The sequence below is a fragment of the Phascolarctos cinereus genome, unplaced genomic scaffold (genome assembly GCF_003287225.1).
Source record: "Phascolarctos cinereus isolate Bilbo 61053 unplaced genomic scaffold, phaCin_HiC Scaffold_3;HRSCAF=262, whole genome shotgun sequence".
In the NCBI taxonomy this organism is placed as follows: domain Eukaryota; kingdom Metazoa; phylum Chordata; class Mammalia; order Diprotodontia; family Phascolarctidae; genus Phascolarctos; species Phascolarctos cinereus.
The window spans coordinates 174,043,302-174,071,067 of NW_027555736.1; the positions used below are offsets into that span (position 1 = coordinate 174,043,302).

The 27,766-nt window shown below is 38.7% G+C and overlaps 1 protein-coding gene across 1 annotated transcript; it reads right to left on the minus strand.

Moving 5' to 3' along the window:
* Window positions 1–16,003: 16,003 nt before the first annotated feature.
* Window positions 16,004–16,966, minus strand: OR6S1 (olfactory receptor family 6 subfamily S member 1). The gene has a single exon (XM_020984113.2). It carries the CDS (start codon window positions 16,961–16,963, stop codon window positions 16,004–16,006), a length of 960 nt encoding a protein of 319 aa, XP_020839772.2. The 5' UTR covers window positions 16,964–16,966.
* Between the last annotated feature and the right edge of the window lie 10,800 nt (window positions 16,967–27,766).

Genomic DNA, 27,766 nt, shown 5'->3' on the forward strand with positions numbered 1-27,766 from the left:
GCACCAAGCTTTCCGTTCGCGTATGCCTTATTTCAAAAGTGCTATGCTAGTCTGTGTTAAAACTTCTGCTGCATTCTTTTTAGTAATGAAGGAAATTATATTATTGAGGATACTTGGCCTGAGAATACAGTATACTTATTTTCTATTTCCTCTGGCCGTCGGTGGAATACTTGCCATTCTGGACACTCCAGAGATGTCTGGCTTCATTTCCAGCGTCCTTGATCATCGCTGTAACAGCATGATTATCTTTTTACACGCATGTGGCTTGGGGACAAAATACAAGAGAATCTTACATTTGAATGCTTCAGGTTTGAAATACCTCTTCGACGACCGAATTTCAGTGTAGAATCCAGGGCTGCATCGAGGAGACTTTTCTTTTTCTTTTTTTTCAAAGTAAATGTTTTATTAGAAACTTAACTCTGAACATCAATACAAACAATAGAGCTTGCTTAGTTACTATTTACATTCAGAGTAATTCATCTTAATGAATAAACTAAACTGCAGCATAATTTAATCTTGAATTTATTAGATTCTAATTCTTTTTTTCTCTTTTTAAAAATTTATTTTTAATTTTCAACATTCACTTCCACAAGATTTTCAGTTCCAAATTTTCTCCTGATCTCCTCCCTCCCCCTACCCCAAAATGGCATGCATTCTCTATGTCCCTTCCCCTAATCTGCCCTCCCTTCTATCCCCCCCCTTCTCTTATCCCCTTCCCCTTCTATTTTCTGTAGGGCAGGATGGATTTCTATACCCCATTTCCTGTATTTCTTATTTCCCAGTTGCATGTGAAAACAATTTTTTTAAACATGTGTTTTTTAAAACTTTGGGTTCCAAGAGGAGACCTTTCTTTAATACTATCAGTGAGAGTATATTACTTTCCTTAGGAAATGCAAACCACTACCTCATTCCACCTTAGTGGAAGCTGAAGGCTATATTTCTTGGATCAGAATCCCTAAAATAAGGCTTGATTCATCTAAGACAGCACTTAGAGGAGCAGTGTTTTGGACTGTGCTCCACTGAACTGTTCAAAAATCTTGACTATTTCATAACCAATAGGTCACACAGTATTCAACAAAGACTACAGGAGACTACAACTCCTAGATCATCAGACAAGAGATACAAGCAGAGGACCCATGCAATGTGAAATAATGAAGTTGGCAGACTTGATCCTCAGTTCTAGAAATCCCTTCTGATACTACTTTCTTCCTCCTGGTGTCTCTCCTGACTCTTCCCGTGGATCTTAGCTCAAACGACAGTAGGTTTATTGCTTTGAGTTAGTTCTTTGTGGTTGTCAATTTCTTGATTGTTTTATCCATGGAAGGTCTCTACCTTTCCTAGCATTTTTTTAACTGGCTTGAGTGGAAATCAATTTACGTTGGCAAAACAAACATAAAAATGAACAAACAAATAAATGACACCAAAAAAACCCTTTGTACCAAATGTGAGTCTGATATACTATATATGGAACTAACACAAATATTTAAGACCAAAAGAGAATATCCAAGAGATAAGTGGTCAAAGGATATAAAAAGATGCCAAAAGTTTCAAACTATCAACCATATAGAATAATATTTTAAGTGACTAAAATGAGAGAAATGCCAATCAAAATAACTGGTTTCACCTCACACTCAGCAAAAGACCAAAGACTGGAACTGAAAAAAGGTATGTCAAATGACATTTCATTTCAATGGTAGTGGGATGCTTTCTCATAAATATATTCCACATAGCTTGAGTCCCCATAACATTGTGAAGATGGGAACTAGGTCTGATTGCTCATTAATCACTATACTCATGAATCCTGGGGAAATAAAAGCATAGATTCAGCAAAAAGCATTTAATTGGAATAGAAAGGATGTAAAACCCCAGACATATTATAAGACTGTGTTCCCAGCAAAATATCCACCTTTATGAGGGAAGAGGAGTAGTGAATCCAGACCTCTCATTTGACTTTCGAACTTTATGCCTTCCATTTCATACTGAACTTGCCTCCAGTTTGATTTCCAGCCTCCTTTCAGATGTGAATGGCACTCTCCACTCAGTGATGAACTTTCTCACGCCTAGTCTTATCATGATACCCTTCACATTATAATGATTGTGAACCACCCCCACCCCCAGGTAATTATCCAAACTCCCTACACTGCCTCCTGAGTCCTACTCTCCCCTTCAACCTTTCCATCCCAAAGTTTTAACCAAACACCACCAAGTCCTTCTACTGTGCTCTATGGAATGTTTGCTTCATAAGCAACAAACTTGTCTTCATTCTAAATCTTTTCCTTTCCTACTCCTGTCTTCTAGCTATTACTGAAACCTGGGCCCCCTTGGTGAAACAGCCTCCCTGGTCATACTTTCCAGTATTAGCTACTCCTTTACTCATTACCCATGGTTCATTGGTTAAAGTGGGGGAGATGGAGGCCTTTTTGCTCCCCATTGCCACTTCTAGGTAGATTCTCCCCCCACTTTCATCACCAAATAATTTTTCCTCTTTGGAAGCTCATTCTATTCGTATTTGCCACCCAATCGAAATCCTGGTAGCTGTTGCCTCCAGACTTCCAGGCCACTCCCCTTCCTTCCTCAATGAGTTTGGTGCATGGTTCATAATTCTTCTGTTCTCTCCAGCTCTTGCTCTCTCATGGGAGATTTCAACATATGCTTTGATTTCTCCCTCAAATACTCTAATCACTCAATTCCTCAATCTATTCACTTCCCATGACCTTCCTTGCACATCAGCCACACACAAAGATGGTCATACCCTTGGTCTTGCCATCATCCACAAATATACCATCTCCACATCCAAGAATTCCAAATTTCCTTTATTCAATCATAATCTATTGGCTTTTCACTTCTTCCTCTGCCTTCCCTTACAAAATTCTATTCTTTGTCTGTATCATGACCCCCCTTGGTCCTTCAATTCTTCCCAAAGCTCTTTCCTCTTCACTGGCCACTCTCTCTTCTTTTCCCCATCTTGACCCCTTGGTAAACCAATTCAATTCTACACAGTACTCCTCTCTTGAATCCCTAGCCCTCTTATCATTTGACCAATTATAGCCAGCTAAGTCTCAGCCTTGGATCACTTCCACTCTTTGCCACCTTTGCTCCTACACACATGCTGTTGAATGAAGGTGGAGGAAATCACACCACCTTTCTAACTGTGTCCACCTCAAACGGGCCCTCACTGCGGCTAGGCAATCCTTCTATACCTGCCTTACTAACTCACTCTCTGTAGCAGCTCTTCTAAAGATTTCATTCACTCCTCAGACTTCCTATGGTCCATCCATTTTCCCCTATCTCAGTTGAGAACCTTGCCTCATATTTTACAGAAAAAAAAATTTAAGGCATTTATTGTGAACTCTTTCTTCTCCTTGGTTCCTCATTTATTTAAGCCTGAGAAGCTGAGAGGATGCTGTTGTCCTTTACAGTAATGGGGAACTTGGGGAAAGACAGGTTTTGGGGGAAGATAACAAGTTCAGTTTTGGGTATTTTGAGTTTAAGAAGTATTCAAAGTCTTTCATAACCTAGTGCCCTCCTACTTTTCCAGTCTTCTTCCACCTGACTCCCCAACATATGCTCTTTGACACAGTAACACTGGCTTCCTTGCTGTTGTACAAACAAGATATTCCATCTCCCATCTCCACTTTTCTGGCATTCCCTCATATTTGGAATGCTCTCCTTCCTAATCTTCACCTCCTATCTTCCCTGGCTTCTTGTAAGTCCCAACTAAAATCCCATCCTCTACAAGAATCCTTGTCCAATCCTTCTTAATTCTAGTGCCTTCCTTCTCTTATTTATTTCCTGTTTATCATGTATAGAGTTTATTTGTATGTATGTATATTTGTTTATTCATTGTTTCCCCTATTAGACTGTAAGCTCCTTGAGAGGAGAGATGGTCTTTTGCTTCCCCTCCACTTTTTTGTACCCCCCAGCACTTAGCACAGTGCCTGGCACATAGTAGGTATTTAATAAATGTTGATTGATAACCCTCCCTAAAGGAATGCATTCACAATTCTTTCTTTCCTAGCCCAATATAGAGAGGATATGTCTTCTCATCCAGATTCCAACGTGCAATTGGAAAGCCTTTACAGCCATGAGCTAGATAATTTGTAATCTGGGTTGGCGCTCCCCCCCCATCCCATTAAAGTCTGCAGCTTTCCTTGGACTCTACACCACCACTTGATACACATTAAGAATAAAGACAGCTCTACTGACTCAGTTCTTATTGAATGCCAGCCCTAGCAGAAGTTAAACTGAATCTCAGTTCTCTTTTGGCTCCATGGTTCAAGACACACACACACACACACACACACACACACACACAGAGAGAGAGAGAGAGAGAGAGAGAGAGAGAGAGAGAGAGAGAGAGAATGCTGGAATGGACACATATCCAAAGTATATTGGGTAGGGAAAATAAAAGTCATTTTTAATCCTTCTTTCTCTAAGCAGCTCTCTGAATAATGAAAACCAAAACAATTCTTAAATACTTCTTAACTACTCATCTGGCTGCTTGGATGATATTACTGGAATTTGTGGCCCAGTGTCCCTCAAGAACTTGAGCTCACCCTAAGGACATCAAATCCTGATGGTTAGCCCAAAGTAGGTTCCTTTTTTTCTCTTTGACTCATTGCTTCCACCTAAAATTGCTCCAAAAAAAAATCTCCAAATAGGGCTTATATTTAGCTTATATCTATGTTTCCCACAAATGTGGGTAACAGGCTCCCAGATTCCCTACTTCAAGGAGCAATACATATGATCAGGACAACTTTTATTTCACTCCACGAAAAATATAGAAGATGCACAATATTCATAGGAGTCCACAAACTTATACAGAAAAATATGTCACAAATAACCCCTTACGTTCTCTCAGAAATGAATTGATCTCTGACATTCTGGTGGACTCCTAGCCCTACATAGTCTCTCTCAGATCCAATGTCACTCTATGGGTTTGACTCCCCAAAGGAAGGCAAACATACTTTGGAGATGCTGAATAAGCAATCCCCTTCCCATCATAGCTGCATTGCATTGGCTTTGGGGACTTTATCCAATCAGATTTGACTCTCCATCCTTGGGGCTGAACCATCTTGACTGGTGACTGAGTGAGTACAAACTTTCCTAAGCAACTTATATAGCCTTCCCTGAAACAGACCATGATACACATTTTTTTTTTGAAATTTTTTATTAATTTATTTTTAATTATCAACAATCACTTCCATAACCTTTTGAGTTTAAAATTTTGTCCCCCTCCTTTCCCACCTCCCTTCCCTAGATGGCATACATTCTGATATAGGCTATACATACACATTCCTATTAAACATATTTTCACATTAGTGATGTTGTAAATAAGAATTAGAACCAATAGGAGGAACCACCAGAAAGAGGAAACAAAACTCAACAGAAGAAAAAAATAGCAAATAGTATGCTTCGATCTGCATTCAAACTCCATAGTTCTTTCTTCTTTGTAGATAGTATTTTCCATCATGAGGCCTTTGATGATGCCTTAGATCCTTGTATTACTGAGAAGGGTTAAGTTTATCAAATATTAGTCATTGCAGAACGTGGATGTTATTGTGTACAAAGTTCTCCTGTTCTGCTCACTTCACTAAGCATCAGACCACGAAAGTCTTTCCAGGTTTTTGTGAAGTCAGCCTGTTCATCATTTCTTATAGCACAATAGTATTCCATTACATTAATATACCATAACTTGCTCAGCCATTCCCCAATTGATGGGCATTCTCTCAATTTCCAATTTGTTGCCACCACAAAAAGAGCTGCTATAAATATTTTCTGTACATGTGGGTCCTTTTCCCATTTGTATGATCTCTCTAGGAATATATAGCCCTAGTAGTGCTATTGCTGGGTCAAAGGGTATGCACATTGGGACAGGTAGGTGGCACAGTGGATAGAGCACCAGCCCTGAAGTTAGGAAGACCTGAGTTCAAATCTGGCCTCAAACCAAATACTTGACACTAGCTGTGTGACTTTTGGCAAGTCACTTAACCCCAATTGCCTGAAAAAAAAAATAGCTCTGCATTTTCATGTACAATCCTCTTTTTCTGTCCTTTTGTGTTCATGGAAATGTCCATTTAATTTGGAGTTTGTTAAGTTTCAGAATCCTCATAGGTAGCTGCCTGCTAAATCCAAATGGGGCATGGCCACTGCAATTGGGGTGAGACAGTATCCTCCCACTACATAGCAATGAGTCTTCTCTAATTGATTTTGGTTTAGAGATCCAGGATTCTTCTTTGAGCAGAGGCAGAGTTGGACTGGGTCTTGGACTCATCAGGAATACATGACCATAGAAAAAGCCAGACCATTTGCCGCAAGAATTTTCATTTGATGAGTCAAAAAAAAAATCTCAAAGAAGAATACTAAATAGGCCTGGCTCTACTTGAAAAAAAATTAAGAGCTTCATTCATTCTCACATTTTCTCTAACTCCTTAGTTTTGAGCCAATGAAGGGGAAAACTTTTACAATTGGGAAAGTATACACTTCATTCTTGGATTGCTTTTATTGTTGGTAAGGACCTAAAATGATTCCCTGAAGTAGAACAGAGAAGAGGAAGAGGAAGAGAGTGAGGGATGAATCTGTAGTCAGGAAGATTTGAGTTGGAATTTGACCTCAAACATTTTTGAGTTACATGATTCTGGGCAAGGCACCTATCCTCTCTGACACTGTATAGTTATCTATAAAGTGGGGGTAATAACACCTACTTCTCAGGCTTGTTGTTGGGATCAAATAAGACAACATTGTATACAATAACAGTGATATTGTTTAAGAACAACTTTAAGTGAATAAGTCATTTTGGCTATTATAAATATCCAAATTAACTACAAAGGACATATGAATGAAGTAAAGTGTGCATAAGCCTTAAAGCTCTATATAAATGTGAGCTGTTATTTATCCTAGTGGTGTCCTCTGGGTCCAAGCAGGGCATCTAATCTCTTTTTCAAACGAGAGTCCTTCAAATAATTTATGACAATTACATCCCCACCCCCAAGACTGCAGGCTGAACACATCTAGTTCTTTCAATTAATAACTCATCTAAAAATAGAAACTGCTGTTGGACCCAGAGAACTGAGGCACTTCTATCACTCTCCCCACCAAGAAGTTCCTCTTCTCTGCAACCATACACTTCGTCTAGATAAATCTCAGTCCTGAGTGAGGCTGACTACCCATAAAAGGAGTCATATTCCTTTACTTACACTCTGCCTCCTTATGAGCCTCATCTTGGTATCCTGGGAAATTTTTTCTTAAGGTTTTGCCTCGTGTCTAGGATATTTCAAAAATAATGGCCAGAAAGGTATTCAATGGACAATATGAATCAGGTATAGGGTAGTTATTTTTTCCTACACATGAAAGAAATCTTTAACATGAAATACTAGTACATGTGGACATTCCCAAGATGATTAGAGAAAAAGGAAAAGAAGCTATAAGTTCTTAAATAATTATAACAGCTCTCTTTGTGATGGCAAATTGGAGAGATGCCCATCAATTGGGAAATGGCTGGACAAGTTGTGGTATATGATAGTGATAGAATGTGACTGTGCTATAAGAAATGATGAGCTATATCTAAAGTATATAGAGAATTAAGTTGAATTTATAAGAATACAAGTCATTCCCCAATTGATAAATGGTCAAAGGATATGAACAGACAGTTCTCAGATAAAGAAATTAAAGCCATCTATAGTCATATGAAAAAATGCTCTAAATCACTATTGATTAGAGAAATGCAAATCAAAACAACTCTGAAGTACCAACCACATCACACCTATCAGATTGGCCAAGATGACAAAACAAGAAAATGGTAAATGTTGGAGAAGATGTGGGAAAATTGGAACACTAATGCGTTGGTGGTGGAGTTGTGAAATGATCCATTTTGGAGAGCAATTTGGAACTATGCCCAAAGGGCTATAAAAATGTGCCTACCATTTGACCCAGCAATAGAACTTCTAGGGCTATATGCCAAAGAGATCATACAAATGGGAAAAGGACCCACATGTTCAAAAATATTCATAGCAGCTCTTTTTGTGGTGGCAAAGGATTGGAAATTGAGAGGATGCCAATCAATTGGGGAATGGCTGAGCAAGTTGTAATATGTGAATATAATGGAATACTATTGTGCTATAAGAAATGATGAACAGGCTGACTTCACAAAAACCTGGAAAGACTTGTATGGTCTGATGCTGAGTGAAGTGAACAGAACAGGAGAACTTTGTACACAATAACATCCATGTTCTGCGATGACTAACATTGATAAACTTAACCCTTCTCAGCAATACAAGGATCTAAGACATCTCCAAAGGCCTCATGATGGAAAATACAATCCACAAAGAGGAAAGAACTATGGAATTTGAAAGCAGATTGAAGCATACTATTTGCTGTTTTTTTCTCTTCTGTTGAGTTTTGTTTCCTCTTTCTGGTTGTTCCTCCTATTGACTCTAATTCTTCCTTACAACATCACTAATGTGAAAATATGTTTAATAGGAATGTATATGCATCGCCTATATCAGATTGTGTGCCATCTTGGGGAGGGTGGTAGGGAGGAAGGGGGAGAAAACTTTTAAACTCAAAAGCATACGGAAGTGATTGTTGATAAATCAAAATAAATTTTTTAAATACAAAAACAAACAAAAAATAAATCTTTAAGAACTCTATATAAAAAAGAAATGAGCTCGATAATTTTAGAAAAACAGATACATTTGCATAAAATAATGAAGAGCAAAATGAGCAGAACCAAGAAAACATTGTATACAATAACAGTGATATTGTTTAAGAACAACTTTAAGTGACTAAGTCGTTTTGGCTATTATAAATATCCAAATTAACTACAAAGGACATACGAAGGAAGACACTATCTGCATCCAGAGAAAGAACTGATAAATAGAAGTATGCATAGAATGGTTTTATGTATATATCTACACATATTTGTGTGTAATGGTGGCTATCTCTAGGGTGTGGGGAAAGGGGAGAAAAAAGGAGGGGGAAAAGAAAGTTACATGGTAACTTTATCATATATTTAAAAGGAATAGCAAGCTGTACATAATGGATTTGTAGTTTCATGCATAATCATCTTTTTTATTTTAATATTTTATGGAAATGCTTGTTTTATTTTTTAAGTTCAAAATACAATAAATTAAATTTAAAAAAAACAAGTAAACATTGACAGACTCAGAATGGCTTTCAGTATCTTAATACAATTACTCTTTTGCTGTTCTGGGAAGTTGAGACTTAAAGATCACTGGACCAGACCAGCAGTCTGAGGGACTAAGGAAGAAGTATTCTTATATTTTATCTTAGTGCTGCTCTGAATCCTCAAAATCTACATCTTCTGATTAGGCAGGCCAGGGTTTTGGCTTCTCTTCTTGTTGGTAATCATCTTTTCCAATTCAGAACCTCCCCATGCAGCTCCAACTAAGCTAACTAGGATCTCTCATCCTCTGCTATTCTCAAGGTCACTTCAAGATTGGATTTTATCTTGAGGCTGATGTTTAGTCACCTAAATCCAGGAAAGAAAAAACACAAAATAAAAAAGGCAGCAAGATTTTGAAGTCCTCAGGCTTACCCTTGGAGGACATATGGTTTAACTGCTGTGTCCTCCTGGTTGTTTGGTAGCCAAGGTAGAGAAAAAGGTAAGTTGTCCTTCCCTTACCCGGAAAGCTCCAGTGCCATTGGAGGATCAAAAAAAGATAACCAGTAAATTTAAATATATTTTACCTGCAGAAATCTCTCACAGAAATAACCTGCAATAACTTGAAATGCATACCCTTTTGAACACTTCCCTTTCTTGTATATAAATTAAAATGTTTGCTGCATTTTGCAAAATGTCAATTCTCCAAAAATGTATCTGTATATTTCTGCACCTGCAGTGGAGTAAAGGTTTAGACAAAACCCCATAATGATAGTGGCATACTGTCACTTAGGTTTCAAGCAGCAAAATAAACAGTGCAGATAACCAGATGAAGAACCACTCCTTTTTTAAAGGTCCTCTGAGTCATGAGCTCTTCCTGTTCAGTGGCCAATGAAGGGCTTATTTCTCCTGCGCAGATGGTTCTAAGAACCTAGGTAACACACATAGTTGATAGAAAAGAGCCAGAGCATTTCTGCACATGCTTTACTTTAAGTCCTGGCTCACTTTTTTATTTTTTAGAACATGATCATCATTGACCCTGGGATTGACTTGAATTCAATTAAAATGAACAAACATTGGTTGATGACCTGCTGTGTACATAGCACTCTGGTAAAAGCTGAGAAAGATACAAAGGTTAGAGAACCCCCAGATTCCCCAAGTCTCTTTAAAATTCTGACCCCAATTCTACCTCTACCATGGTAGCGAGTGAGCTCAGGATGCCTCCTTGACACTATTTAGACTATTTCCTGGATACTGAACACTAAAAAGCACTTGAAGACCATGGAGAAGAAAGATGGCTTCTTACTGGAAGAACCTGAAAAAAGGAAGGCATACTTAGTGAGTATATTTAGAAAACTACTAAAAGGTAAGATGCTAAGGTCTTGGACTTGTCTCCAAGGTGTGGCAGACTACTTGGTATGCAGCATGCACATGATAAATGTTGATTTGACTTGACTTAACAAGAGAAAAACCAAGTAGATGAAAAATGTCTATTATCCATACTGTGATGTCCAAGTAAATAGACAGACTGACCTTAGAGTTGGTTGGTAAGTCCACATCTTGGACAAACCTTGGAAATGGAGAATTACCTGGGCCCAGATTGAATAGGAGAATTGACTAAACTACCTGTATGAAATTGTCTAGTACTTTTCTCTTTAAAAAAAAATCCTTCTTTTGATTTTTTTACATCACCAGAATTTCTCTCAGTATCCTTTTTCATCCCTCTCCTAGAGAGCCATTCCATATAACAAAAACTATTTAAAAGGAAAAGAAGAGGAAAGAAGAGAAAAAATTAGCAAGGTATAAATACATTGAAAAAAAACCCCTGAAAGTATATGCAATGTGCTACATTTGTGGACCTCCCACCTCAACAAAGGAGTGGGATAGAAATGCCTTCCCATACCTTTCTGGGGCTCTTGTTATACTTTATAATTTTGCAACATTCACTTTTGATGGCTTGGCAATTACTCTTTCCATTAACATTATTAAAGTCATTGTGTATATTACTTTCTTGGCTCTGCTTACCTCGCTCTGAATCAGATTATATGAAATCTTTCCAGATTTCTATGTATTCATCATAGTCTTCCTTTCTAAAGCCCAGTAACATCCCCTTGTAGTCATGTACAACAATTTGTTTACCCATTTCCCAATTGATGGCATCTAATGTCAGCACTTAGCACAGTATCTGGCACGTAGAAGGTGCTTAATTAAATTCTTGTTACCTGACATCTTTGTATCCAAAGTTTTGCTATAACAAAAAGTGCTGCTATAAAGACCTTGGTGTATATGTGTGATTTCTTTTCACCAGTGATATTATTGAGGCATAAGCCTAGTAGTGGAATTTGAGTCAAAGACATGAACATTTTAGTAATTTTATTTGCATACTTCCAAATTGTTTCCCAAAACACTGGTACAGATTCACAACTTCACCAACAGTGTAGTAGTGTGCATATCTTCCAACAACTCCTCCAAAACTAACTTCCCAACTCTTTTTATCTTTGCCAATTTTCTGGGTATAAGGTCATACCACAAGGTTGTTTTGATTTGCATTTCTTTTGTTAATGGTAATTTGGAGGATTTTTTTCATGTTAATATTTTGTAATTTTTTTTTAGAATTCTTTGTTCATTTCCTTTGACTACTTATATATTGGGGAATGGCTTTTATACATTATTTCCATTACTTATCTATATTTCTAGAACCTTATCCAAGAAATTTAGCATAAATGTATTTTCTTCAGTTGACCACTTCACTTCTTATCCTAGATATGTTAATTTTGTTTGTTTAGAAGCTTTTTGGTTTCATGTAATCAAAGTTATCTAGATTATCTTTTGTAATTGCCTCTAGGTAGCTAGATGGCATAATAGATATTGTGCTAGGCCTAGAGTTAATAACAGCAGAGCTCAAATCCTGCCTCATATACTTAGGAACTATGTGACCCTGGCCAAGTCACCTTAACTGCTATCTGCCTCAGTCGCTTCACCTGTAAAATGAGGATAATAATAGCACCTCTAAGCACAGTACCTGGTGCATAGTAGATGCTTAATAAATGCTTGTTTCGTTCTGTTGTCTATCTCTTGTTTGCTTAAGAATGCAACTCCTATCCATAGCTATGAAAAGTATATGAACTGATATTTATGGTATGATATCTAAGCCTAATTCTTGCCTGTGTAGTACTTTTAATGACCTCAAACTTCCACCTTCAAATAAAAGCTATCTTTAAAAAATTCTTCTAGTGATGCTGTGAGACTGTAAGTCATGAAATATCACTCTAAGAAGAGGGTCAGCCAAAGGTAATGGACATATGCACAAGTAGTTGGCACAAACTGACTGATACATATTACTAGTAAAAATAGTGTAAAAGGAATATTGTGAAGGATGCTACCAGGAAATGTGATAAGACCTGGTCTTGTGAAAAATGAGGGATAATCACTGGTTAGCTCTTCTACTCCACTGAGATCCATATAATGTCATGAGATCCAGAGGAAGACTCCACCCCCACCCCCAAACCTCTGGAGGATATGTGGGACAATATGGACAAGATTTGCAAAGGATGACAAGATGTGTTACAATTTACATCTTTGGAGGAAGTGTTTTTACCAAGGAGATCAAAGCATTTCACTCTGTCCAAAAACATTTTGGTTTATTTGTTAACCTCTCCACTCATATAAATGACAAGATTCAGTTTTATGTCACTATTGGGTCACTGGCAGTTGGGAAAAATCCATTCTTCTGGATTTCTCCCACTCCCTAGGAATTTCTGAGTCAAGTAAGGGTGTGTTCGTTGACCTCAGCAAATCTCTGAAAATCTAGATCTCCTAACATAACCTGCCCCTCCTCATTGCTTCTTTCTCCATTCCTTTGCAAGGTTTCTTTAGATAGAAAGCATTGGGAGTATATGTGATAAGAATGGAGGTAGCAGTGTAACAGGAAAGGAAAAAAAAACAGCATTCTTACCACATATTGAAATCTTAGAGATATGACAATAAGGCAATAAGCATTTATTAAGCATCTACAATGTGTTAGGCACTGTGCTAAGTGCTGCTAATAAAAAGAAAGGCAAAAGACAGTTACTATCCCCAAGGAGCTCACAATCAAATAGGGGAGGTGCAGCTAGGTGGCTCAGTGGATAAAGTACTGGTCCCGGAGTCAAATCCAGCATCAGATGGGTAACACTGACTAGTTGTGTGACCCTAGGCAACTCACTTAACCCCATTGCCTAGCCAAAAAAAAATCAAATGGGGGAGATAGCATGCAAATAAATATGTGTGATTTGGAAATATCCAAGGATTCATTGATAGGTACTACTGCCGATCATATTTATCAACATGCAGAAACATTTCATTAGCCAGTTTATTTTATGCTCAGCATAGTCTCATGGTATCTAAAAATGACCATTGATTGCCAAACAGAGTTTTCATATGACTTATATAGAGGCTAATTTTGTCAGGGAAAAAAAAAAGGTACAATTGGATTTTATGGCTGCCAAAAGGGAAAGGAAAAGATTTATATTTCAAAGATAAACATAAAATTTCTAGGGGAGAGCATGGTCTACATGGAAAAGATAGCATAAGGGGAAAAATTATAAGAGGTCAAGTTGTAAATTGATCAACAAACACTGAGAGGAGTTACTCTGGAAATTACAACTAGCTAGGTAATCATTATCACAAAGGGGAGTTAAGGATTCTTTTACCCCAACCAGTTAATTATCTGCATTAAACTACTGGAAGTGCAGCTAAATTCTACACTATAAGGAAAGTCTCAGTTATTTATTTGATTCTTCTTTAAAAAAAAGGGGGGGCAGCTTTCCTAAAGCTACTAGAAAGGAAATTAAAAATTCCTATCATGTGCAAACAAGCTATAAACAGGATAAAGGGGACATAATAAATAAAGAGAAGACACTAAAGTTAAAATGGTTTGGGAAAGACTTCTTGTAGACAGGTTTTTAGCTGGGACTTGAAGAATTCCAGGAAATCCAGGAGACAGAGATGAGGAGGGAAGGCATTCCAGGCCTAGGAGAGTGAGTGACTGGTCCAGGGAACAGAAAGTAGGCCAGGCTACTGGATCAAAGAGTATATAGGGAAGAGGTGCAAGAAGACTGGAATGGCAGGGGAAAGATAGGTTATGATGGGTTTTGAACACCAAAGAGAGGCTTTTGTTTTTGATCCTGGAGGTGCTAGGGAGCCACTGTAGTTTATTAAACAGGAAGGAGGATGACATGGTAGGATCTACAAGTAAGGAAAATCACTTTCACAGCTGAACGGAGGATGGATTGGATTGTGGAGAGATATATGGCAGGCAGACCAACCAGCAGGCTATTAAATAGTCCAAATGTGAGGTGATGAGGTCCTGCACCAGAGTGGTAACAGTATCAGAAGTTATAATGGGCCATATTTCAGAGATGACGTAAAGATAAAATCAAAAGGCCTTGGCAACAAATTGGATAAAGGAGTTGAAGGATAGTGAGGAGTGTAGGATGACATTTAGGTTGTGGGTCTGAGGGACTAGGAGGCTGATGGTGCTCCCCAATAATAGAAATTTTTGGAAAGGGGTGGGCATTGGTGGGGGGAAAGATAATATGTCCAGTTTTGGTCATGTTGAGCTTAAGATTTCTACTGGACATCCACTTTGATATGTTAGATAGGCAGTTGGAAATTGGAGACTGTTTCTATCAGCCACTGTTTCCCAGTGGTGTTAAAGCTTTTCAATGTGCCTATTTTTTGGATCATCTTGAAATCAATTTACTCACCGAGCTCCTGAATTTAATTGTCCTTTATCCAGAACGTTTCGGTACACTTATTTCTCCATCACTATCTGATATTAGTTTCTCATTGATGAACATCACCTTATTTGTTATCTTTCTTTTATACCGGCCTCCGAGTACATTATAAGGCATGAGCTCATCTGTTCCCCAGCATCCTATGAGGTATAGATAGTTGCAAAATTACAGAACACATTTTTTAGAAGGAACTATAGGAGCTACTATTATTTATCATATTCAATTGGCCAGTAATTACTGTACTGTATTTACAATCATTTAAAAAAATTGTCAGTATTCGTCAGAATAAGTTCATCCCCACCCCAACTTCAGTAAAAGTAAATATGAATTCAAGAAAGGACAGAGGGGGAAAGTGATACAATTAAAGGAAATGTATCCCAGTGAGAAGAAATAAAATAGTCTTCCACCAAACTTTTACCTGAGGTGAGATGAAGATGAAATATGGGAAGCAGAAGAGTTGATCAAAGGCTTTTCCCCTTGAGCCCTTCAGGGATCTCAACCTTCCATGATTATTGGCATTTCTGTAGAGTTGGAAAGCAGTCCCTCAGTTCAATTTTCTTTACTTCTTTTCCATCTGATGGCAAATATTTAGCCGTAGCAACCAGATTTAAAAAGACTCAGGGCATAGTCTATGCATACCTAATCTACTGGCACTTCTTCCTGTGCACATTAGGTAAGCGGATTTGTAATCCTTCATATCTGTGGCTAACTTGTTGACTTTATGGAAGTTTATTTAATCAGAAAGAGTCCCCAAAGGCTGTTGGAAAATTCAGTTGATATTTGTAATTGGTAGTGACAATGATTACTTGTTTTGGCTTGTGAAACCTTCCTTGAGAAAAGAAATAAAAAGAAATAAGGACTGGATGATCTTTTGAAGTCTTTGCTAGCTCTAGAATTCTGCAGTTTGCTGTTGCAAATGTTAGTAGAATGAAAATGGTAGTGAGAAAGTTTTTCCAAGAGTGAAGATCTATCAGATATGGAGACAAGACTGACTCTCATGCAGTACCAAAACTACAGGCAGAATGCAGAGATAAATTAGATCTACTCTTTCCTCTGACCCTTCCCCCTTCATTTCATTCTTTTTCCTAATCTAGCTCTAATAATATCAGAGATGCCCAGAACAAGCTGTTAGCCCCTTCTTAAGCATATCCCTTAAGGCTACCTTCACTCGTTCATTTCGAAGGGTGTAAATGACAGGGTTCATTAGTGGTGTCACAAAAGTAGTCACTATTGTCACTGCCCAGTTTGTGCTAACAGAACCACTTTGTGATGGTCGGACATAGAGGAAGATGGCACTTCCATAGAAGAGTGTGACTACCATCAAGTGGGAGGTACAGGTAGAGAAGGCCTTCTGTCGGCCTGAGGCTGAGGGTATTCGAAGGACAGCCAAAACAATGTGACCATAGGAAGTGGCAGTAAGCAAAAGGGAGACTATGATGACCACTGAGGCCAGAGCAAAATCAGCCTCTTCCAGTTGTTTGGTGTTGGTGCATGCCAGGCGAAGCAAGGGGCCACTGTCGCAAAAGAAGTGTTGGATCACCAGATCCTGGCCACAAAAAGGAAGCAAGGCTACAACCACTGTAGGACCAAGCACAGGGAGAAGGCCTCCTGCCCAGCAGACCAGAGTCAATCGTAAGCATATGGCCCCACGCATCAGTATGGGATATCTCAAGGGATGACAGACAGCCAGGTAACGATCCACAGACATGATAGCCAGTAGCAGGAACTCAGAAGCTCCAAGGCAGAAGTAGAAATAGAATTGAGTAATGCAAGCAGTGAAAGAGATGGTATGCTGACCTGAAAAGAAGTTAGTCAGCATCTTAGGAATAATCACAGAAGTAATCAAGATCTCCAGGCATGACAGGTTCCCCAGGAAAAAGTACATAGGAGTCTGCAAGCGAGGATCAACTCCTACCACACTTATAATCACCATGTTGCCCATTAGGGTCAGCAGGTACACTAGCAGGAATATCGAACAGAGCTCAGTTTGCATGCTGTGAAGAGTGGGGAAGCCTGCCAGAATGAACTCAGTCACAGCACCACTCTGATTCTTGCCCATAGCCATCAGTTTTCTCACCTGTTGAACAATGGAGAGATTGTTATGGTGAAAGAATACAAATCTAGGTACTTACCTATCTCTATCCCCCTCACTTTCTTCCCTCATAGAGAGTACACTAAAACTAGATGGAGCTGGGTCATCTTTAAAGAACAGCTAAAATCCAGGTGTAGAAGTCGAAGCCTTCAAAACAAAGAGCCTCCTTCCTTCACTTCTACCCTTCTCTTACTGTGAAGTTATGTCATTCTTTCACTGATGTAAACTTACTAAGAAACTTCACACAGATAACCCAGACAAGGCTGGGAATGGGAGAATCCAAAAATGGTTTTCTAAGGCATTATTTGATGCTGTTCAACCCAAGTCAGAAACTGGGTAATCCTGTTGCCCAGGCAGGAGTGACCTAATTTTTCTGCCTCCTAGTCTGTACTGGTTTACTATTAAACCTGAATATGCTGCTTGTTTCTTCTTTTCCCTTAGAATGAATGCACTCACAGAATCTCAGAACTAGAAAGGAGTTCACACACCACCTAGCCTAACCTATATTTGACTGAAAATCCTATCTACATACACTATCCTCAAGAAATGTCTATCCAATCCAAGGACCTCCTGTAAAAGGGAACTCCATACTTCATAAGATAGTAAAAGCTACTTTTGAGCACCTTTTTTTTTTTAAGAAGCAGCTCAGTATGTGTATAGCACTGGGCCTAGAGTCAAGAAGACCTGGATGCAAATTCAGTCTCAGACACTTAATAGCTGTGTGACACTGGGTAAGTCATTTAACCTCTGTTTAGCTCAGTTTCCTCAGCCCTATAATAGGAAAGAATAATAGTACCTACCTCCCAGGGTTGTTGTGAGGATCAAATGAGGTAATATTTACTTTATCACAGTATATTTAATAAATTTCCTTCCTTCCTTTTGAATACCTGTAATTGTTAGGAAGTTTTTTCATACATAGACTCTGTATTGGTCTCTACAACTTCTATTTTTCCAAATAATGCCCTCTACTGCCAAATAGAGCAAATTTATTCTCTTTTCCACATGACAACCATTCCAATACTTCATGACTACCATGATGACCCAAAGTCTTCAGCTGATCCTCATCAACATTCTGACCATACCTCAGCTTGTCATTATCTTTCCTAAATGTCATACCCCAGATGTGGCCTAACTAGGGCAGAGAAGAGTGGGACCAGTCAGTCAGTCAATAAACTAGAGATCTAGCTGGAATGAATTTCAGGCATGTCACACATTCTCAGTTTCTTCATTTGTAAAATGAGGTGGACTGTGACCTTTACGGCTCCTTCTAGCCCTGGTCATAAAGTGATTTGTGTGCTTCTACCTAAGGTCTTGTGCTTCAGTGAAGTAATCCCATCTTTCCTCATTTTCCATATGCTAAAAGGTGGTTCCCATTCATTTTTGAGTCATTTAGGAAGACAAGGGGTGACCAGGTCCTATCCTTAAAAACACAGCAGAAGCTACATGCCTTGCCATGGGAATGTATGACTCCCAATTCCAAAGCACCTTTAACTGAAACCAGGTCAAATTCTTGGTCATTTACAAAGTATAATAATAGTAATAATAGTAATAATGACAATAATATCTATCTCTATATAATATATAATATTATACAATAATGCTATGTATATAATAATATCCAATAATAAGAATTCTTATTGGTATAGTATTTTGGGGGAGGCAAAATCACTTCTTTGTAATAATCCAAAGAGGTGGATAGTGCAGATATTTTCTCACTTTTACAGCTAAAGAAGCCTGTTGGGAAAAGTTAAGTGACTTTCTTATGATTATTAAATGCCCAAATTAGGATTTGAATGAAAACCTCTTGAGGCTAGGTCCAGTCTATCTACTTTAATGTCCTCTGTCATTTGAAATAGAGTTCAAATCATGGTGATTTGAGTAGCTCCAGTTCTGAGTATGACATTCCCTAAGAAAGATTTACCATGGAATTAATTTTTTTTAAAAATCTTCCTGGTTATCGGAATAACAATGTCCTTACCCATGTACTGGGTGAACTCTCCCTTATTTGCCCCAGTGTTTCCTTAAGCAAAACCGTAGTTAATGTTTATCACAGAAAAAACAATGGCATTTCTGAGTTGTAAGTAATTATAATTGGAGAAATCTACCAGAGTAGGGGGGATTGTCACCTCTTGCTTGATTTAAAATTTAAAAAAAAGACTCTGAGGGGCCTTCATCTCCAGGGGCTAAGGGCTTTTGCAGCACTGGCCGGCATCCAACATTTGCTGGAATTGCTGTGAGGCTAGTCTAACCTTATCTACAATAGGAGATGCATCTAAAGCCCATTGTTCTCAGGGTAGCATTCGTTTTGAGTGACTAGGTGAAGGAAAAGGAAATTTCCTTTCTTTTCCACCAAAAGCTCTCTAGAATTCTCAGAAGAATGGTCAGTTTGGTGGAGATAGCTAGGAGTTTTCTACCCCTTCTGGTGGTCACTGATTAGTCTTTGATCTTGCATCTTGTCCTTATCACAGTCTTATTCTCAAGGTATGCTTCGTGGTTCAGGTAATGATAGCAAGCCTATGCCTACCTTGGAGCACTTTCATATGGGAAAAACAATTAGGAAAAAACAGGGGATAATGTGATTGGGAATAACTACCATTCTTCTCCTGTACTTTCCTCCCTGGGTGTGGCCCAAAGACAGTGTTCTTCTGCCTTGTAAACACAACATTCTTTCTGATCTTGAGTAAGCTGAATCAGACTTGTTCTTTCTAGTGCTTAAGAGGTTCACAAGCTAGACAGCATCACGGGAATCAAGGATCTTGTATCTAGAATTGAAAGGAACCTTAGAGTGAAACTGTCAAAACCTCTCATTATATGGATGTGGAAACTGACGCCTCAAGAGGTTAAATTTCTTGCTCAAGGTCACACATCTTCCTCCTTTGAGGGTTTCTACTAATCTCCACAATATTGTCCCAGATTCTGTTCTGCAGTTTATGGTGGAGTAAGACAACAAATTGGTTTAAACTGCCATTGAAATTAGAATGTGGTTCAGTCACAAGGATCCTTGACTTATCTTTATCAGACAAAGATTTTACTGGAATGGAAGAATAACTTTACAGGCTTAACAGAGCTCAGGTCTCTATTACTGAAAAGATGCAGGAAATTAAAAAAAAATCACACTTAACTGTTTCTTTAAAAGTTTCTCTGTTTGGAAGATGTTCCCTTTAGGACCAATTTTTTTGCTCTCAACGATTAATTTTATGTAGAATATGCACTGGCTTCGATCCATTCTTTGAACTTCAGTTCCATTCTTTCTGGCTCCAAATACTGTTCTGTGTTCAAGAAGGAAGGGAAGTGAGGGAGATCTTTGTTTCTGAACAGTTCTCTTTAATGAGAGAATACTCAGTGCATAATATTAGTAGCAGTCACCATTGCAGAGCTTCACACACTGAGGATTGGGCCAAGAACAGGAGCCCAGAGGACCACAGTTTTCTGGGAAAGTTCTCCCCAGTGAGTGAGGGGCCTAGACAAAGGAAGAGAGGAACCAGCTTCTGGAAGACTTAAGAGGAATTCATGCTTCAGTGAAAATTTCCTATTGGCTGTTCTCACAAAATCTGAAAGGGGCATTGAACATGCAGCCTAACATTTGTCACATTTAGCAACTCACCTTAGTTCAAAGAAGCTTCAGATAATGGCATTGGTGGTAAACAAAGGTTGAGATTGAGGAGGAGACTACCTACCTATTCTCATCTACAATACTCCTTTCTCTATTGACCTCTTGAAGTTGGATGTCTCCTACACGGCAACCAACAAAAATTCAATGTCTTTCCTCTCAGTATTATGTGGGATATTTGGAAATTGGGGTAAATGACAGAGGTGGGGGTAGAAATACAAAAGGTAAAGATTCCTTACAGGGACTCTTGTCATGAGGAACCTCATTTCTCATGTAATAAATGAACTTGGCATGTGAATTGTTCGGTATGGGGAGTGACTGGACAACACACTTTGAGCAGTGTTATATTAGAAATTCAACTTGTATTAAATCCAACAAAATCCTATCCCTTCATAAGCACATTCAGTTACAGATTAGAGAAGGATCATGAATGTATAGAGGTTCCCAGTTGCAATGAATTCTTCTGAAAAGAAAGACATCTCTCAATCTAGTGCCTCTTTGCCTTGAAGAATGCCACTTTAACCAAATCCTGAGAACAACTGTTTTTAAAAAAACCAGAAAAGGAAATGGGGACCATTGCTAGTGCTGATCTGTGGAAGGAAAAGGTTATGTTTGCCAAGACAAGAGGAGAGAAAGGAGAACTCTTCTAATATTTGAGAAATAATAGAGAAAATCTAATTCATAAGTATGATGTTTGTCCTTCATCCAAACACAATTTTTGAGTCAATGATGGCATAGATGAAATAAAAAGTCACATAATTTAAATAAAGCAAAGACCATTTGGGACTATTGCCAATCAGTTTGGACACTAGAATGTTATGTCTCCAAGCAGAGAGGAACATAGGAGTTTTTCCATGAAAACAAACAGATCAGAAGGAAATTAGGCTAATATGACTCCCAGCAATCGAATAACCTACTGAATTATAAGAATTTTAGATTTTATAATGACTATTTCTAGTTATAACAAAGAATGATATAAGAAAAACCAGTATAATTCTGAAACTCATTTTTCCTACAATTTTACTCTCAGAGGTCTATTATAGGGAGAATTTGCATCTGAAAAAATAATTACTTTCTTTGTAAATGCAAATAAACACTATGAAGTATTTAGTGGGCAGGTGCAGCAGTTTTGTACCAATAGGATTTCAAAAGCAGTCATAATATACATACAAATATAGAGGAAAGTTACTCACTCTCTCTCTTTCCTCTCAAAATTACTAAATGGGTAAGCTATTAAATACCTCAGGCCAGACAGAAATCATTTTTTGCTCTATAGTTACGTAATTTATCTCTTACCTGATATTGACAGATGAACCTTCCAGTGACAAGGATTCAAGCACACTGAAGCCTCTGCGTTGCATGTTCCTTCCTTTCCCCTCTGGCTAATTCAATACCAACAAAAAGAAGGCAGCAGTATGAAAGCCAACTGTGTTCTACCCCTCCAAGAACTTGAGCAGACTTCAGTGAATCTTCAGACTTCTGGTGAATGTCTCCTTTGTCCTCTCATGAGCAGCTGGAGTGATTTCCTCCTGGAACATGAGTATAATCCAATAAGATGATGTCCCTAAATACCCCACACCTCAGTGTAGTTATAGTCCTGGACCAGAATGTACTCCTTTCATGAAGAAATACCTAAATTCCAAGAAATATGTCTTATTCACATGGCAAAGTTTATGAATGTTAGGAATGTTCCCCTTGGAGATGATGACATCTAATTCCATGGGGTTTAACTGGTCAACCACTAGGGAATGTCAAGTAACATGTGGGGCTACTCAGAGCTACCACAGAGACAATCTAGATTCTAATGAGCTGCAAAATCCATCAGGAATCCAGGTGTTTTACAATAGCTTGATTTCTGAGTCTCCAAAAGGAGGAACAAAATACAGACAAGAAAAACACAAATCCCCATGAGATCCGAGACCAGCAGCTAGAGACCAACCATTCTAATTATATCATTGTTTCCTAGATTAGACACTCAACAAAGGATGAATTAGTGTGAAAGTACATCATAATGAGGAGTATAATAAGACACTTTTAAAAACATCTAAAGTATGCAAAGTATTGTGATAAACACTGAGGTAAATTCAAAGGTCCCTGTTGCCAATGGAGCTCACAGTTTAGTTAGATTTGACACATACACAATAACTGTAATATAAGTGTTACTGGAGGCTCACCTCACAGAGAATATATGAGGGTGGGAAAGCAAGGGGCCATCCCAGGAAGAAGGCATAGGACCTCCTCTGAGAACTTCCAGAGGGATATGTGGTGCTCAGCACTGAACATCTTATGATTTGACATGAAGAAGCAATTTCCTTAATGACCCCTAAGCAGGAAGAGCTGCTGACTCAACAGATATTTAAAAGGGAGTGTCCTAAACTCTGTCTCTGTTTTTTTCTTCTGCCTACTTAGTCTGCCTACTACAGTAGGTGTCACTGAGCATCCCCCTAGAGAGGTAAGGGTGGAGTCGGTGCTATTCCCTCACCACCACAGAAATGGAAGACTTCAAACACTGGGCAACTAAAAGCACACGTATAGTCTTGGGCAAGTCTGAGCATGGGACTTGCGACCCAAGCTACTGTTGGTGTTTTATTTCTTGCATGAGTAAGGGTAACTAAATAGTGATTTCCCCAGATAGGCGGGTCCAGACTTGGAGGCAAGTGTTGGAGATGCAGGGATCTTGGCCCTTTTACCTGGATATGACTGACTGCAGGAAAAGTTTCTGCATTGGAGAAAATGGCCACCAACAGAGGGAAGAAATTCAATCCCTTGGCTGCGATGGCTACAAGACATGGATCGGGTGGGAATTGTTTGTACATTTTAGAGACTAGGTCAAATGTAAAACTCCTAGCCCCACAAACTGCTTCCATGTTCTAAAGTGTAATTAACCTTATGGGAGAGTATATCTGTAGATATGCCACTGTGTCTTGGTTTGCCTTTTTGTCAGTTCAAACTCGTGTTCTTCATATTAAGCCTTTTTTTTTTGTATGAAGGGAAAAAGTAGCTGTCCCCTACCTCTTTGGTGAAAAGTGAGAAGGTATAGCACTCCTAGCCTCTGGGTCCAACATCAGCTCTAATCTACATGCATACATACACACATGCATGCATTCATATATACATGTATGTATACATATATAATTTATATTTTATATGTAGTTAGTTCTTGTTCTTCATTTTCAAAGAGGACCAAAATGACACCATTATGTTGGGGTCAAGGTAGAGTATGTCCAACAAATACAACCTCAGAAGGCTCTACCACAGGTCAGGCACAAATAATCAGTATGAACATTTGGAATGGAGATGTCTCTAAATTTGTGCATTTCATGCTTCTTTTGAAGCATGAAACAAAGCAATTCTGCTTTGCTCATAGAGTACAGCACCCTCTTTGATGCAGGCATACCATGCCGGGAAGTCCTGTGCCAATGTCTCCCATGTCTCAATTAATCCCAAAGTTCTTCAGAGAAAACTTGAAAGTGTCCTTGTATCACTTCTCTTGACCTCCATGTGGGCCCTTGCCTTGTGTCGGTTCTCCATGAAATAGTCTTTTGGGCAAACACGTGTTTGGCTTTTGAACGATGTGGCCAGTCCATTGGAGTTGTGCTCTCTGCGGCAGAGTTCGAATGCTTGGCAATTCAGCTCCAGAAAGGACCTCAGATCTTCAGAATCTTCCTAAGACAATTCAAATGGAATTGATTCAGTTTCCTGCAGGGTACTGTATACTGTCCAGGTTTCACACGCATACAACAATGAAGTCAGCACAAAAGCTCTATAGACCTTCAGTTTTGTAGGAAGCCTAATACCTCTTCTCTCCCAACCTTCCTTCTGAGCCTCCCACACACAGAGCTAGATCTGGCAATGTGTACATCAACTTCATCATCTAAGTGTACATAACTGGAAAGTATACTGCCAAGGTAAATGAACTTATTAACAGCATTCAAAATTTCTCCATTTGCTATAACCAATGGTTCCAGATATAGATGGTGTGGTGTTGGCTGGTAGAAAACTTCTGTTTTCTTGGTGTTGTTAGGCCAGAATTAGCACAAGTCAGAGAATCGATCTATGCTCTGTCGCATCTCAGCCTCAGAGGCTGCATTGAGTGCACAATCATTGGTATGCAAAAAGTCACACAACAATGCTCTCTCACCTTAGTCTTGGCTTATAGCCTTTTCAAGTTAAATAATTTACTGTCAGTTTGGTACCTGATCTTTATGCCATTTTTGTCCTTGTTGAAGGTGTCTGACAAGACCACTGAAAACATCATGCTAAAAAGTATGGGAGCAAGCACACACCCTGCTTCACTCCATTGGTGACTGGCAATTCATGAGAGGATTGTTGTGGAACAATACTGATGAACTTCTCCGGGTAACCACATCTTGCCATGATCTTCCACAAGCCCTTATAACTGACAATGTCAAAGGCCTTGGTCAGATTGATTAATATTGTGTACAGACCTCTGTCCTCCTCCTGGCATTTCTCTAGGAGTTATTGGGCAGCAAACACCATATTGACCATTCCTCGGCCCTTTCTGAAGTCACATTGGTTTTCAAGTAGATGATCATCTTTCAGGTGAAGGGTCAGCCTATTAAGGAGGACTCTGGGAAGAATCTTTCCAGCAATGAAGAACTAAGAGAGAGATCCCCCCACCCATTGTTGTCACAGGACAACTTGTTTCCTTGTCCTTTATATAGATGGAAAGTGGAGGTATCTCTTGGAAGTAACCTTCTCTTGCCATATTTTGCCAGAAAATTTCAATCAGCTTTTGTATGAGCAGTGGGCACCCTGCTTTGCAAATCTAAGATGGAAGAGAATCAGCACCAGGTACTTTGCCACATGAGAGGAGCTTAATGGCATCCAAACCTCCTTTTTAATTTTATACATGCACACACACACACATTTATAGATATACATATGTGTGTGTGTGTATATATACATACATACATATATATATAATATCTCACAGGATGAGGGCAGTCTTAAGAGGTAACATGGTGTAGTGGATAGGAAGTATCAGGAAGACCTGGGTTCAGGTTCCACTCCTGACACATATTGGCTAGGAGACCTTTACAAGTAGCAAAGTTTCAGCGCTTCAGCGCTCTAAGACTCTCAGTTACATAGGAGATCTGTGTTGGTACATCTGTATCATCTGTATTGATACAGATACATCTGTATTGAGATCATGAATTTCTCACCGGGAGCTCCCAAAAAAGTACTCTCTACACCCATAAAATAAGAGGTCCACTCAAAGAGAAAAGATTGCAGTTTAAAATTGCCAAATAAAAGTGTTATTCAAGGTCTGAAAAGAAAGGACATGCCTGGGAGTAGGGGAGAAGGATCTAGGAAAGATTTCAGGAAGACTTGGCAGTTTGAGTTGGGCTTTAAATAATGACTAGGGAACCGATAACAATAGCTGCAAAGATAGAGCTGGAAGGTATTCCAGGAACAAAGAACTGTTTAAGCAAAGTCACAGGACTGTGAGAGCACATTCCATGATTACTCTTTCATTCAGCAAGCACTTAATAGAGCCTACTGTGTGCCTGGTACTGTAATAAGTAAGTGCTTGGAAGCCAAAAATATAAAACAAAGCAATCCGTGTACTCAAGGAACTCATATTCTGTTGGACAGAAACAGTATGTACACAGATGATATTTTTTTTAAATATACAAAATCAAAGTAAATTCCTGGGGGCTGGAAATGTGGAGAGTTGTTGCAGATGAGGGGACTCTTGAACTGAGTCTTGAAGGAAGCTAGCGAATATGGGAGGTGAGGGAGGTATACATTCCAATCGTACAGAAAGCTTGGGCAAAACCATGGAGATGGGATACAGAACATTGTGTACAGAAATAATAGCTAATGGAACAGTTCAAGCAGAAATGTAGAGTGTGTGAAGGGGAGCACTGTGCAATTGTTTTGGAAGAAGAGATATATACAGGATGCTCAGAACAACTCCATGCACTGACATTTGCACATGTACTGTTCCTATTCTTGCCTCCAAAAGACAGCCAAGCATGTCCTGTATATGCAGCAGCCTCAGAGCAATTACAATTAACCACCACTATTACAAGTATAGGTCTGAAGCTTCCTTGGTCCTATTACCAAGGACTCCTCTCCTTTATTTGACTGCTTGTGGCTAATGTCGAACTGTAATACCAAAGGGACAGTGCCTTCAGGTACTTGCTAGAGGCCTTTCTGTAGCTATTTTCTTATTTTGTGGACACCAGTATGACACTTAAGTAGGCTCTCTTTATGCCCAATGCCTTTTCACAACTATCTTAAAATTTTTTTAAATTAATTTTTTGTTACATTTTAAGTTCTGAACTATCTCCCTCTCTCCCTCCCCACTAGAGGCCACCATTTGACACAGATTTATAAACATATGTAAAACCATACTATGCATACTTCTATTTATTAGTTATTTCTAGAGGTGGAAAGCCTCTTCTTTTGTAGGTCCTTCATAGTTGATTTGAGTACTTATAATACACGAAATAACTTGGTCACAATTATTCTTTGAACAATACTGCTGTTACTGTCTACAATGTTCTCTTGGTTCTATTCATTTCACTTTTTGTTCTTTTATGCAAGTCTTTGTCATTTTCCCTTTCTATCATTTTAGTCAATCTGATAGGTGTAAAATGTTATCTCAAAGTGTTTTAATTTGCATTTCCTTAATCAATAGCATTTTAGAGCATTTTTTCATGACTACTTATAGTTTTGATTTCTTCATTGAAAAACTGCCCGCTCATTTCACTCTGTATCAGTTAATATACATCTTTGACCTCTTTGAGGTTTGGGTCCAAGAGTGGTCCCATTTTTTTTTTGTTATATTAGGTCAGCTTGATGTTCTTAATGTTCTCATAGAATTCTCTGTAAGGCTACTTCCCCATCATCCCAGGCTATCTCCAGTCATCCTGTTCTATATCTTGTCACTGGACCCAGATGGCTCCAGAGAAGAAAGTCAGGCTGTTGACCTTGCATAGCTCTCCCTCACTGAAATCCAATGTACCTTATCAAAATAACCCTAAAGATCTGGAATTCTAGTACTATAGATCACTAGCCCCTACTTCTTCTTTGCCAATACTTCTCATTGCCAATCAGCCATTAGTCTCAATTAGCTTTTAGTTAAGGTATTTACTAAGAAGGTATAGCAAGAGCAATAGCCACAAAACCATTCT